Source organism: Nymphaea colorata, chromosome 5 (genome assembly GCF_008831285.2).
Source record: "Nymphaea colorata isolate Beijing-Zhang1983 chromosome 5, ASM883128v2, whole genome shotgun sequence".
Classification (NCBI taxonomy): Eukaryota; Viridiplantae; Streptophyta; class Magnoliopsida; order Nymphaeales; family Nymphaeaceae; genus Nymphaea; species Nymphaea colorata.
In genome coordinates this window covers 1,270,738-1,285,983 of record NC_045142.1, presented here as the reverse complement: position 1 = coordinate 1,285,983, position 15,246 = coordinate 1,270,738, and the positions used below count along the sequence as shown (strand labels likewise).

At 38.4% G+C, this 15,246-nt stretch overlaps 2 protein-coding genes across 2 annotated transcripts; both read left to right on the top strand.

Annotated features, from left to right (window-relative positions):
- LOC116254942 (uncharacterized) lies at positions 1-4,414 on the top strand. The gene is made up of 7 exons (XM_031630612.2): positions 1-267; positions 2,675-2,811; positions 2,933-2,995; positions 3,141-3,188; positions 3,262-3,309; positions 3,953-4,013; positions 4,089-4,414. The coding sequence occupies exons 2-7, from the start codon at positions 2,695-2,697 to the stop codon at positions 4,130-4,132; spliced, it is 381 nt and encodes a 126-aa protein (XP_031486472.1). The 5' UTR covers positions 1-267; positions 2,675-2,694; the 3' UTR covers positions 4,133-4,414.
- Positions 4,415-11,192: 6,778 nt separating this feature from the next.
- On the top strand, positions 11,193-15,023 carry LOC116255322 (uncharacterized protein C24B11.05-like). Its single transcript, XM_031631126.2, has 9 exons — positions 11,193-11,348; positions 12,670-12,748; positions 12,834-12,899; positions 13,048-13,145; positions 13,294-13,331; positions 13,427-13,514; positions 14,074-14,349; positions 14,587-14,652; positions 14,780-15,023. The coding sequence occupies exons 2-9, from the start codon at positions 12,688-12,690 to the stop codon at positions 14,933-14,935; spliced, it is 849 nt and encodes a 282-aa protein (XP_031486986.1). The 5' UTR covers positions 11,193-11,348; positions 12,670-12,687; the 3' UTR covers positions 14,936-15,023.
- The last annotated feature ends 223 nt before the right edge of the window (positions 15,024-15,246 follow it).

Genomic DNA, 15,246 nt, shown 5'->3' with positions numbered 1-15,246 from the left:
GTTTTATGCAATCCAGAGACAGAGTGGGGGAGAGAGAGAGAGGGAGGGAGGTGTCCGTGTCCCTCAACGGCTTCTTCTATTTAACCCCTGATCTCTCCCTCCATCCATTGATCCTCATCGATCTGCCTCAGCCTCACATCCGCTCTTCTTCCTCTGCGCCAGAGCGCTGCCCGTCTCTCGCCTTAGGTTGATCTTCTGTCGCGTCACCGATTCTTTGACTCTTTTGTGAGGCTTTCGATCCACTGCGTGTTTGCCGATTCGATCGAGGTGAGTACCGTTCGTGCGGGGTGATTGGCTTTGTTCCCTCTCAATTCTCGCGTTTAAATCTTTATCTGTGAGGATTTCGGTTGACTCGTGATGCTTTAGTTCTTTGCTTGCAAATCTTTCTCGTGATCATTGCTTGGAAATGGTCGGAACATGATTTTCTTGGGGGTTCTTGGAGTGCGATCTGCGAGTTTCAAGTTTGTTTGTGTTGTTTGAGCAATGATACTGGGAATCTTGGCTGAAATGGAGTTTTGTTTTGGTTTTTTTTTTTTTTCGCTTTGAGGATGTAAAATTCTGTTGCTGTTGATCTTGGATCTAGGTCTTTTGAGTTCGACTAGAAACCGAACTTGATTTGCGGCACAATCTTTTAAGTGTTTCTCTTGATGTGTAGTTCGTTGTAGGCTTGTAGCAGAAGACATTCGAATTTTTTGTTTCTGGGATATTTAAGCTTAATATAGTAATATCTTTTGAATATTGTCTTAGATCTAAGTTTCTCTTCCAGTCTTTATAGATTTTATTTCTCGTTCTTTATGAATTGAGTATGTTGTACTTTGTGCATTTCCTATTACAGATATCTCTTATAATGGAAGAGCTGTGGTTCTTTGGTATATTTGGCGTGCGTAGACACTGTTTCTTGTATTTTTTAGCTTTTTTTTTTCAGTTCGCGATTACTGATTGGAAACTATGCTTCTTCTTCTAGTTCTATAACCCTATTGCTTAACTATTGTGCTACTTTCGTATCTGAAATTGATTCACTTATATGAGATGTGAATAGAAGGAACTGATTTTACTGGAGGCTTTAACTTTTGTACACTTCTTCTTCTTCTTCTTCTTCTTTTTTTGGATCTGTTTTCTTTAGTTTAGGATCATGAACTACCTGTACAAGAAAATAGAAAAATAGATCTCTTACTGCTTCAAAATGTTCATTTCTCTTCACTGTAGCTGCAAATTGAAATTTAGCTGTTTTGTTGACTTTTCCACTCAGTTCTATGTGATGCCTTGCCTAGTGATATATAGAACAAATTATCGTTCTGCATGTCGAGTGTGGGAGTTAAACTCCCTGTTGGGCTTCATTGGTGAAAATTCATCTTTGAGTCACATTCTTCTTCAGTATTCCGGTTTTAGATTGACAATATCAGAGTTGTCCTAGGATCTGTAGGACTAATTTTGTTGCTCATGTATGAATTGGTCTCAATCACTTGTTATGGACATATGTAAGAACCATTTGCAAGGGTGCTAGATTATTGAGTCGTTCAGGAATGTCTATGTTGATCTTATGTGCTTATGATTGACTAGCAATTCAGAGTATTGTTCAGAATTCCAGTGAGTTACTTGATGACGAAGAAATATTCTTGAGCTGCATGCCATCTATAGCAGCGCCCATTAGTGAAAGGAGGATAATTCTTACCTCTTAATATGTGCTTCCATCCTTGCAGTCTCTACACATTACTTGTTTCATTTATGCTATGATGCAGCTTATTGAACTGAAATCATTCTTCTGGGTATTAGTCTTCATGACCGGTGCTTAAATTAAGTTGGGATCTGAATCCTTGATATGATTTGAAGCAGGCATTACATTTCACTTCAACCAAAAAAAATTAGGAACTTATATAGTGCAGTCCATAAGGGTTTGACTTTTCCTAATTTTTAACACAAACAACAATTGCTTTCAGTGATCCTGCTTACAAGCTATCATTCTAATGAACCATTACCAGATATACCTAAACCATTGTCACAAATATCATTCTTGGGAAAATATCAGCGAGTTTTTTCTCACATAGTTTTGATTAAAAATGAGACCTTTTTTCTCAGGTATTTTTGAGGATTGTATGGTAATGTTTTGCTTTTTTTTTTACGTTTTATCACAAGATTTTAATTTTTGCAGAGATTGTCAAAATCTCACAATATTTTCCTGATTTTTTTTGTCTTACTTCTTTTTCTCATAAATATCGTGAGATTTTTTAAAATCTTGTGTTGTGGTACCGTGTGGTCATCCAAACCAAGTAGAATGCAGTTGTTACGTGGAAATTTAGTTTCTGATCTCTGGAATGTATAAACTTAATATATATTTTTCCTCTTATTCTGTATGTTTCTGCTACCTATGATTTTTTTATTGTTTCCATGGCGTACTTGAAGCTTTCTGAATAAATGATTGCCAATTATTTATATAATTCTCTGAAAAGTTGCCAATAGACATCTGAAATTTCTGTCTCTCCATTGTTCTTGTGGTGGCTTCGAAGCTGGATTGGCGGGCATGCCTCCAATCTAGCCAATTATTTATACAATTCCCTGTTCCTCTTGATTCATCGCAGTCTCCAGTGTAATTTTTTGCTTCAATTATTTGAGATCTTGCTCTATCTTTGTTTGGGCATCAAATGTAACTCAGTTTCTTGCACATGCTGCTATCTAGTTCAATAAGGCAAACACAGCATGTCTTCTGTAAAGGATGTCGATACCAATGAAAAGGAACATCTAGAAGGCACTGAGGGCACTGACCTGACAGCGAACAAAGATAATGAGCCTGATACAACCCCTAATTTTGATGAGGTATGATTTATAGGTTCTTAGAATATCCCTTATGTGTTGTTTCTTATATTATCTATTTATTTGTTTGTGGCCTGGCAAAGGTATTTTCTATGATTTCAGCTTAAATATCTTCCTTGTATAGGAGGCAATGCTCAAGAAAAAGTACGGAGGGATTTTACCCAAGAAGCCTCCATTGATTTCCAAGGTACTTCTAATTTGCAGTTCAGTTCTTAGGATCTAAATATAGCATATTTACATGTCTGTGTGATTTCATCTGGCACAGGGTGGCCATTTTTATTTTCTGGACAAGACTAGAAATACTTTGACTTGACTTGTTCTTTCTTAACCAGGACCATGAACGTGCCTTCTTTGATTCTGCTGATTGGGCTTTGGGAAAGGTATTTTTTGTTCCTTGTCTTTGGTAGATACCTTTGGTGGTAAATTAGCTGTCTAATGTTTTAAAAATGACAGCAAGGAGCACCTAAGGGACCACTGGAAGCTCTACGGCCAAAACTTCAGGTATATACAAGCCGATTTCTTGGTAGTCCTTTTTAGTTCATAAACAGAACTATGAGATCATAGGTGTCCATGTTTTGCATTTAAACAGCTGAGAGCACGTTTTTTTCTTTGAGAAACCAATTGCAAAATTTCTAAACTGAAAAGTTCCAAAATTCTCTTCTTTCCATGAACAAGAAGCTCGATTGTGTGCTTCAAGTCAATTTTTTCTGAATTTTGCACTGGTCGATTAGATCAGAATCAAATGAAAGCTTCCTTGTTTTTCTGATGAAATGTGCTTGTTTGTGATTGTGTTTTGTGGTAGAGATAGGAGGATAAGTAAGAGAAATGGCCACAAGCATGCTCTTTCTGGATAATAGAACAAGGGCAGAAGATATTGGCGAACATTTCATCTCTATGCTCACTTGAGTTTTTTACTGTATTGTTACTCCTTGATAGTTTCTGTGCTTCCAGTCAACTTCTATCTGACATTATGCTGCTGGTGCACTAGACATCTGAAAGTGCATATGAACAAACTTCAATAATTTGTTAGAATGATCCTTGGGACTTGGAGCTTATTTTATCGGAGCTTATTTTAATATTGTTGGATTATTTTGCACTTGTTTTGGTTATATCAAGTCCCTTGAACATGTATTTTGTTCTGTAGCCTACGCCTCACCAAGAAGTACGATCAAGGAGATCTGCTTATGCTCCTGCCGATGGAGAAGGTAGCCGCTGCTTGCTTTCTAGTTTCTTCTCTCTCCTTCCTAGTTTAATGATCTGTTTTTTCATGTCTTTTACAGACACAGGACACATTTCTTCTGAGGAAGCAGGCAGCAATCAGTAATTGACTGAAGATTTCTTCCTTCACGAGGTTTCTTTCTACCTGCCGAGGCTGATGATTTTTCTTGTATCAAGGCATGATAGGCCCTTTTTTTATCCTATGTGCACCAATAATTTTAAGCCTGCATCAGTTGACAGTAATTTGGAGAATGTGAGCTTCGATGAGGGCTTCCTTGTAACGTTTGCATTTTGCAGTAATGTCATAGGTAAAACTGGTAGGGAAGCGTTAATGAGCACTCGATGTAATGCAATTTCTAAATAATTGACTTATACCTTTGTCTTGGCATTTCCTTTTCACTCTTGTTGGTATGCTTTTCCTTAGGAAGCAACTTTGTCAAGCCTCATGGTGTGGAGAGATGCCTTTTAGCTTCCGTTGTCAAAGAGGGTATGCTCTTCTCTCACTATCTACCGATGGTCATGCTACTGGAAAAAAATTGCCCAACGGTCTCTTTTGTTGTTCTGATATCTTAACATTGTCTAGAAAAATGAAAAACTGAGGAGATAGATGTGTGTTGTACCGAAAATAATCCTAATGTTAGTTAGACCAGGGACCTTATACCACTAAATACTTTGGAGTAATATTTGATCCCAAAGTACATTGCAAGAGTCTAAGGGAGGTATATTCAATGCCATAGCTCTGGAGAAGAATGTAAAGTTCTTAGCCTTGGGATCTTAGCGATGTTCCGATATTATATTTTAGCACTAATGCCGACATTCGAAAGTTTCATGGCTTATTGATCCACAAAGTTGTCTACGGGTATCGATTTCTGTATCCTTGTCTGATTCTATTCATTATACAGGAGGATCATATGTCAAGGTTGTTATCCTGTGCTGCCTTTGTATACAAGAGGATCATATGTGGAGATTGTTGTCGATTTAAATCATAGTTTGACTTGATATTTTGTGTTCTGGCCCATGCTTCTGTCTTGCACCTTTACAGTTGTGCACATTTGGATCTCGCAAAGCTTTGCGTTAGGGAAGAAGCACTCGGCAAGTTAAGCACCCGTAGGTGCCCTCACGAAGAACCCATAAAAAAAAAAATGACAGCTATGTCGTTTGATTCAGACCAATGGAGAACATGCTTTCTTTGAATGCATTTAACAAAAGCATGTAAAAGTTATTACAAGCTTTATTGGGTATTTGCAGTTAATTTTATCTCCTAAATATGCATCTGAGTGTCATACGTGTATGTAAAGCAAGGTAAATGAGTGAAGATCAGGTCGCCTGGTGGATTACCTGGAGTTCTGGTTGGAGTGGGCTTTACGTGAAGTGCAGGTCTGAGAAATTGCAGTTTAGAACAGCTACTGCACCTCCCTTGGCTATCGTCTCAGCCATTGGTTCACAATAGTGGTAGTGATATGAAAGATCCAGGGTCGTTTCGTTAATTTGCCCTCCACTTCTTAAGTTCATAGCCTTAGTGGTTGCTTCATCGGTATTACCTACCAAATAGAAGGCCTGCTTGGGAAAACTATCTAATTCTTTAGAAAGGATTGGTTGGAACCCCTTAATTGTTTATGAGAAGAGACCAACATATTTTCTTGCAGAACAAGTATATACTTCTGCTCCCAAGAAGGTTTGCGCAGCAGATAAGGTTATGTGACCAGTGCTCGTGTTGGTGCCCATAATAAAGTTTAAAAAAAAGAGTCACTGGGGACACTGATTTTTTCAGAATTTGTTCAGAAGCCAAAATAGTTTATTTTTCAAAAATCTCACTGGGGCTATGGCCCCTGCCAACCCCCTGGCTTCGCCTTTGCTTTGGGCCATCAAACATGGGAGAGGGAAGAAAACTTTTCTAGTGAAAAAAGTCACAAAATACAAGAGAGCTAGCTATTTTACCGTGGAGATCCAGCCCTTCATGGTGAAGGCTACCCCGGATAGCTTCTCCACCCATCAAACGACCCTAGGGGCTCAGAGATTCAGTCAGTTGATAAATTGTTTCGAGTGTCTCATCACTCTCTTGATCGGGGTCCTTCGAGACGCAGGATAAAACTTTTCTGATCGTCTCATGCTACGTTTTGTCTGATCATTCAAACACGCCTTTTTTAAAAAAAAAATGAAGGTCAGTTGTCTGACGTGTGATGTTCTTGTGTCCACCCATTTGTGTGGTCCATCAGTGTCCATGGCAGCAATGTATCAGCCTGTGTAGGTTGAACCATTCGGTCATGTGATTCACCTTTTGATTGACGGGAACAAAAAATATCAGAGATATCTACAAAAGATACGGAAAAAATGGCAATTGCTTTATATTCCATTTTAAACAGCTGAAATGCCACAAAGTTTTCCAGATATTTTCTAAAACTTGTTCAGCCATCAACCTTATGAAACAATGTGATAGTTATGTTCACTAATGTCTACTCAAAATGTCATAAGGCACAGCAAGGTTGGAGCTTCAAAATCATACATCTGTGTCGACAATGTGATCTATATGGACTTGTTTCCACTCGATATTACAAAACTTGAGTTGGACCCACCATGTTTTCTTGTCCATTAGGTTCACATCATTTTGAGAACACTATTCACACAAGCTCCAAAGGTAGACACAAAACCACTAAAATCTACATCGGCCAATTAGATTGACAGTTAGATTTCGATCACGATCAAGCAATTATAGTATTCAAAATGACAATCTTCACATCAAATTCAGCCTATGTTGGTACGCATCGGCTAGGTATCGGATTGGCTGATATGCGCCGTCGCGATCAAACCTAAGCAGCTGTCTTGATTCAATTGGCCCAGCACGGGTCAATCCGAGTGAGCCACGTGGTTCAGGCTTATTGGGCAGCTGATCAGGACCAAACAGCCTAATGTCCATGTTAATTTGAAGCAAACACGACCTAAGTGGGATTAGGATGTGCTGCCAACTTGCCCCGTTAGGCCGCTCTGATCGGATCAGGTTTTGGTCCAGTGTGCAGATTCAAGACCAGCATCCATAGGTAGACATCTGGCCCAATCAGACACCTAATCTGCCTTGAATTAGACGGGGACTCACATGTACATGGATTTTTGTGTGTTTGTCAGACAGTGAAGAAATGTTGCACCCAAAATTCAAATTCATTTTAGTAATTGAATCCTAACCAATCGAATTCAAGTTGAATTAAAACTATTAGGGATTGTTTGGCAGAAAAGATACTTTGTGATTGTTTGATAAACCTGCCCAAAAGATTAGTCAGATTCAAGAAACATTGATTCCAATATTTCATGAAGCTCCCTAATATTTGGGGCGTTTGGGACACTCTGTCCCTGCTGCCAAACAACCCCTTCGAATTTAATGGAAAGCTGCTTTCAATATTTCATTTGTTCCTGCATCACCTAGACGGGCACATAGCATAAAAGAAGAGGCATAGTTACGTACTTCGGGAGAATCAATGAGAGGTTGAAACCAATATCCTTTTTCTTTCTGTCCATAGAGTTCAGACCTGCTTCGAGACCTGGATGAGAAGCAAGTCCCTCAATATTATTAGAGAACATATAACATGCTCGAAACGTGCATTTTACAATAACATAGCCTTTTGAATTAAGATATGTAGTAGGAATTATATGAAAGTTTCAACTTTAAAAGTTCTTGCTGTTATTTGATTAAATATTCATCACTCGGCGTGTTCTGGTTTTCCAGCGAATGAAGAGAAAGGCAAAGGCTAGTGTGGCGTCCACCGGATTTAAAGTTTGTTTGGGGATCACACAAAGGAAAGAGAGGTGGCGAAGTGCATACTTGCCCACAAGCAACTGCGTGCCAACAGCCACTAATTTTCTTTGTTTTAGTTGCGGGAGGTTTCTTTTTCTTGGGGACGAAGAATGGTGTGGGTTCCTCTAAAGTTGTGTTGTTGCTTTTCCATCACATCGTAAGTTTTTAAAAACGAAAACAACCAAGGCTTTTTTCTGTGAACGAAAGTCACAGAGCACCTACTGGTTTCTTCACCATTAAAAATAGCTATACTTTCATATATATATATATGTATATAATATGGTGACTCTATATATATCATACACAAAGGGACGCTAGATTACAGCAGCCCGTCTTTCTTTCTTGTGTTATATATATGTAGAGTCACCATTATATATATATATATATATTCTAGTAGCATTTCATAGTCATGATTTTCCTTTTTCTGGTGCTCTACGCAGCTGGACTTTGGGGTATTCAAACCAACCGACCATCCACAGGTCCATTTGGGCTGGCAAATCTAATCACACGCCATTCCAAATGTTGGTAGAAAAATGCTTCATTGACAAAATGACACAGAATCATGGGTCTAAGAATCTAGGAAAATTATTGCTTTGGCAACATTAGTGTATATTTATATAATCAGATGACGTTGATGTATATATGAAGGTCCACACTAAAGTCGGTCAATTTTCACATTGGCGAGATAAAATATTTGATCAACAACAGTGCTAGGAAGTTGCAGACTATGCATATATGATACTTAGAAACCAAATATATTTGTAGTGTTACTTTAAAAAAAGCCACAGACGTAGGTACGTGGTAAACTATCTAATTTGAAAATACCCCTTTCATAAGTATCGTTTACAAAGCTGCCACTGCTTGGAGTTCCACACAACCCCCATCGTTGGCAGTTTCCTTATGTTGAACAATAATGCTTGGGACTTTTGGTCTTGCTTCTTGCATTTTTTTATGTGGTTTCTTGTGTTACAAGGTGTTTGATGATGACATAATGCTGCCCCCTTGGACCGTAATCACGGATCTAAAGGGAAATTTCCAATGCAATTTACATTTGGCCTTTTTTTTTGTTGTTATAAGGAGCCGTTTGACAGTATTAATAAACTGTTACTGTCCAATGAATCTGCTTCAAAAATGAGATAGATTCATGTCCAATGAATCTGATTCAAAAATGAGATAGATTCATGAAACAAGTGTATTACTATCATCAAACAACCCTTAAGTTAAGGGTTATGCATTTAAAATCGGATTCTGTGGAATTTGGTGCATTTAAAATCGGATTGTGTCGAATTTGGAGCAGCCTGAAAACTAAATTCACAAATTTGAGTTATCAAAACCATATCTAGCCATTTATATTTGTTGAAGCAGGGCTAGTAAGCAAACACTATACCGGGGACATATGGTTCTTGGCGTTCCAAATTTGGGTGACTTAACATAAGAGTCCAAATCATGTATGAGGTAATCCGCGTTTTGGTGGTTAGAGGAAGAGTAGGGGGCATGTGGGATTGTGTGGGCAGTTGCCCATACAGTCCCATAAAAGTTATTTTTCTGCATGTTGGTTGACTCAAACATTTGCATGTTTATATATAAGCTACTTCTCGAGCGTTTACTTATTTATATATGGTGCTTGATCTTAACCTTTTTGTTATCTATTTAAAAGATCTAATATTTTGTTGAATTAGTCTCTCTCAGTCAAAAGTTCTTATCTCTGCCACTACCCACTGTTCATAAACAAATGGGAATGCTCAACTGGGCTGGGCTATGTGGCAGGGATCATTATGTCACCTTATATCACATAAAACATATTAGATGTATTCTATTTCGAGATATAGAGTTGAAAAAGTATGTAAGAAAAACAAATGCAAACTTCTTAATTTTCACATTCATGAGGCATCTGGAGCTCATGCAAGTATGCTCATTGTATTGTAACACAAAAAAACCTACCGACCATTGATAGTGTGATCCAACTTTTTCTTTTAGATTTTTCTTGGTGCTTCTTTTAACATAGGTGGCAGTCTGCTTAACCTCTGCTATATAAACAACACAAAGAGAGAAAGAGAAATGAATAGCTGCCAAATTTGGTCGTGGCCTCAACCCCTAAAAATATCTATACTAGCAGTTGCAAGAAAAAAATATACAAGACAATTCTAGATTACTATAATCGTTAATGTGGATACATGAAATAGTTGAGGTTGAGATTCTTGACGGATCTAACACCACTATATATCTATATATCTATAAGTTTTAAAGTTTCTTCATTTCTCTAAGATCTACCAATTTTAAGGCGAAAATGATGATTGAGTTACGAAGAATTTGTTTTGCAAGTCTTACTTTGTAACTCTCAATTAAGTTGACAGGAATTGAAAGGGAAACCTCTCTCTACCTCATCTTTTATGAGTAGCACCCACGAGAATCAAACGAGCGACACACTTCATCTCGCATTCTTTGTCTGACCAGGTGTGCCGCACCGCTTGGGGGGGAGGAGAGAGAGCGTAGCTCAATATTGACTGGTAGGTGTGTTCAATTATTCTCAGCGACTCTTCTTGCTACGGAACCATCATCTTTCTTTCTCAAGAACAATTGATTGTTGCTCAATTTTGAGACTTGTGTTATCTATGAAATTAATAAAAGTTTCACAAATAAATAACTAAAAACAGATCTTGAAAATTTCATGGCCGTCTGGGGCTCTAGAATGTCTGCCACAAAATGGGAAGATTTTAAAGAATCTACAAACATGCAGGACCTTCGTACCAAACCGGATATTCTCTTCTCGGATCCGATCCATTCGGTCAACGAGAACAAGCATGTTCCTTGCACGGAAGGGCGACATCGTTATTCTGGAGACATCGAAGGGCGTTTTTATTGTGTCGAGAAAATGAGAAAGAGCGTCCAGAAAGTTCGTTTTCTTGCTGAAAGATGCACAAAATAATTATTACTTCCTTTTCGTTTACTTTATTATTAGGAAAAGTAGGCCGTCTTGATTTTCTCTCAAAATAAATTTCGCGTGAGCCGCCCGTATTTTCTCTATTTTCATGTACCCACTAATTTTTAACGTAGTTAATCAAAATAGTTTCTTTAGTTAACGCTGGTGATTATAAAATAAGATGGTTTATTTTTTTGTATAATATTTTTTAATTTTTATATGGCAGAAACTTTTTGCAATATAAAGCCTCCGAAAAGACAAGCAGTTTTTGCGTTACCAAATATGGTAAAATAAATCATCATGCTTTTTTTATTAATGGTTGTAATTTGTAAAGGTTTCAGGCATTCTGTAAAATGTTAAATTATGCGTGGTTCTATGGAAATGACGGTGTTTTGGCGGACAACTAAGAATAACCTCATTTTCAAATTGCACCGAGAGAGAGAGAGAGTCCTCAACGGCTTCACGTTCGTCGTCTATATAAGCGCTGCTCCGCTCCTCACGTCCTCCCCCCCTTTCGCACTTTTCTCCCTTCTGCGTTTCAACTTTGTACTCATTCTGACATTGCTTCAGCATCTTTCTCTCTCTCTCTCCGAGTGAGAGTTCCGGTTGGTTTCTCAGGTAATTTACCGATCAGAATGCTTTTCTTCGCTTGTATTCTGATATTGTTGCTAGCAACCATAACGTTGGTATACCATTTGCTCGTGAGTGATTTGCGGAACTCTTCTTCTCTGGGATTCGTGTTGTTTGGTGTTGTTTTTTTACGAATTTGAATCACTTTTCTAAGTTTTTCATGGACGAAGTGCTCTTTTTCTTACCATTTCTTCCCTTCGTTCTCCTTCTCTGTGTGGTGTTTACTCGTCCTTGCTTTCGTGAATCTTCCATTTCTGAGGAAATCACAAATGGCTGTAGATTTTTAGGTTTTCTGCTCCATTATCTTTTTCTTTTTACTTGTTTTGGGGCTTTTAGTTTTCTTTTTCACGATTGGTTTTCTTTTTTCTTGGCTCTTTTGCGGTTGCTTTTATTTTCCCTTTCCTTTCTTGACCTTGTCAATTTTCTTGGCTGAGATTTTGATCGTGACCACATATTAGTGGATGTCAATTCCAAATTTTCTTGGCCGAGATTTTGATCATGACCACATATTAGTGGATGTGAATTCCAATTTAACTGTGTCCACGTATAACTGGCCTGTTCTTGTCAGGCTTTGAAATCTCCAGTGGCAGTTCCTTGTTTCAAATTGAATAGCTTTTCTAGCAGACATAGTAATGGAAGGCATGGTCTCTGATTGGTAGTCTTTCTTAGATCGATGGTAGTAATTTCTACCTCTTTCTCGGTTGACCCCTATTGCGTGTTGCCCACCTTGCAATCCTAGTTTAGGACAAAAACTCCGGTCCCTCTGTTTGAAAGATTCGGCAGTTTGCTGGGCCAAGACATGTACTTAGAAATGGTACTACGATTTATATTAGGAATCTCATGGGTGGTTGAACCATCCTTCTTCCTGGCCTGCTATAGGCGCTGGTCTTTACCAAAGTTGACGCTTATGACAAATAGAAAATATGCAAATGGGCCAAAGGTGTTGTCATGGAAATAACAGTCTTTGAAAGCGAAAATTTGTCATTTGGTCATGGCGCGTCACCTTAAGGTTCAAGAGTCAAGAGACCTTGTAATTGTGGGCGTCTTGCCTTTAGAATTTTGACTGCGAAAGAAGAAATGCAAGTGGTTTCCTGTCAAAGCAACTCCTATAAGGTTATGCAGATGAATTTTCCTTTCGTTTATTAGGTGTGCTGCATTGTTCTCCTTTGACAATTTCGCCACCGCTGCAACTTAATTATTGGCAATTATGTTTTCTAGTGCTCTTGCTTTGTTATATTATACACATGACTGTTAATTTTATTTTTTACATATTTTGGTTTGGGAACTCATTGTGACTCTGGCCTACCAGTTGTTGGTAAGAAAAAATATGGAATACGAGGACCAATACCTGCGCGTTCACACACCTAAGTATGATTGTCTCTTTTTTGGTAAGACCACTTGATCTAGTGAACTTAGAACCAATACTTACCGTTTCTTTCTTGAAATGGTACTTATCTCAGTTGTGTTTGGTAGATCTGGATGATACCCTGTATCCAATAAGCTCTGGTTTGGCTGCTTCATGTCGCAAGAACATTGAAGGTAAACGCAAGTGCAGTTATAATTTTTATGTTTCAAAATAGGCACCTCCACTTTCTCTCTCCTTTTTATTATCTTGAGAGTTTACTCTCGCTTCATATGGCTGAATATGGAAACTATTCCTGAAACTTTTAATTGTTGTGCTACACAGATTATATGGTTGAAAAGCTTGGAATAGAGGAAAGCAAGATAGCCGACATGGGAACCACATTGTATAAAAAGTATGGGACGACGTTGGCAGGCCTTACGGTATTTTCCTTACCCGATGCTCGTTTACTTTTCTTTTGTTTGGCTAGCTGCTCAATCTTTGTCGCATATTTTGGTCTACCGTATACTCCTCTGGAGCTTTACATCTTTTCTCCACTATCTGATTGTTATCAACCGTCTGTTTCTGCAGGCTATTGGCTATAAAATTAACTACGATGAATATCACAGGTACCATGACATCTGTTTTATTTCAGAATGTTTTAGTACAGATTTTTGCTGGTATCTTAGTTTTGATATTTCCTTTTTACTCTTCATTTTTCCAGATACGTACACGGAAGGTTGCCATATGACAAACTCAAACCAGATCCAGTGCTGCGAAGCTTGCTACTTAGTATACCTGTACGGAAACTGGTAAGCTATTTAAAATAATATGCTTGATATTTCCATTGGTGCAGTATTTGGTTTCAAATACAAGTTCATTTAGGTAGGAAGCCAATAATTGAACTTAAAACTAGAGGAATGTCTTCAATTCGGGAACGAAACATAGTTTACTTAAAAAATATCGTCAACTAGGTAGGATGCATTCGGCCTTACCCACAGAAAGGGGCCACCAAAAATCTTCTTCTATCTTCGTACCTTTTGGCTTCCCCCCTTTTCCTTTAGAAGCATCGTGGGTTGAAGAGACATGATTGATCTCGGGGGCTTGGTTAAATTTGTGCTTAGACCTTGCCATGTAAACCCATGCTTGCATAAATGGTTTTTGGCTTTCAATTCTTTGGAACCATGACTGCTCCCTTTTGAAAGCATCCATGTCTACAGAAAACGGGTGGCTTATAGAAAGTTAGCACCATTTAAGTGGTTTCCTTTTTTCTTAATATACTGTTATACAAGAAGGACCCAAATTTTATGAGAAGTCAACTGTTAAGACAATTTTGTTGCAGAAATAACAAGCTTTTTTTGTGTGAAGCAGATATTCACGAACGCTGATAAGATCCATGCTGCCAAAGCACTGCACCGGCTTGGTTTGGAAGACTGTTTTGAAGGAATCATATGCTTTGAAACACTGAATGACGTGAATGATTCAAATGAGAACGCAGATTGTGGCTTTCAATGCCAAAATGATATTTTTGATATCCTTGCCGTGGAGCCCAACGCCGAGATCCCTGCTACTCCCGTTATGTGCAAGCCAATGAAAGATGCCTACGATCAGGCCATTAAAATAGCCAATGTTGATCCTCACCGGACAGTAAGTACTGACCATCCATTGTATTAGACTGAAAAAGGTACTGCATGCTTTATGCGGTCATGCAGCAACTCGGTTTTATGAGCATAGGAAAATGAATTGTTGTTTTCTTTCTGATTCGTTCGCTTTATCTCATCAATGGTGTGAAATATATAATCACCGCAACAGCAAGAAAGTTTGGGTGAAGAGTCGATTATTTTGAGAGAAATGAAGCTCATGGTTAGGTGGTTCATTTTGCAGATATTCTTTGACGACAGTGTCCGCAACATCCAGTCTGGAAAACTTGCAGGACTTAACACAGTACTGGTAAGTAACCTTTCTTATCTTGTGTACAGTTACTTTCAGTTCTTGGTAGATAAATCAATACATTGTGCACTTTGGTGTAAGAAGGTGATAGCAGTAACAATGGAGTTTGGATGATAATTTTCTGCAGGTTGGAAATTCTGCTCGAGTAAAAGGTGCAGATTTCTGCCTGGAGAACATCCATAACCTCAAGGAAGCACTGCCTGCTCTCTGGGAAGGCAAAGAGAAGGCAGAGAAGGTCCGCTACCCTGCTGGTGTTGCCATAGAGACATCAGTGACTGCTTAGTGAGTGGGAGATCTAGATTTTCCCCATTGTAAAAATGTGTGATGCCTTCATAGTCCATCATTAATGAATAAAAAGCTTTGTATCTTGACGCCTGTGCTTCATTCTCCAAGAATTCTTCCAAGGCCCAACTGAACTGCATAGAAAGCCTTCCTCAGTCAGCCATTGTAGTTAACTAATTATGCTACCATAAAGATATCTCCCTTCAGTCATGTTGGTGCGGGTTGCAATCATTTATTCCAACACAAAGTTTGTAGTTGCTCATATATGACAGATGGATCGAATGTCCTGGGGGTTTGTGGGAATTACTCCGA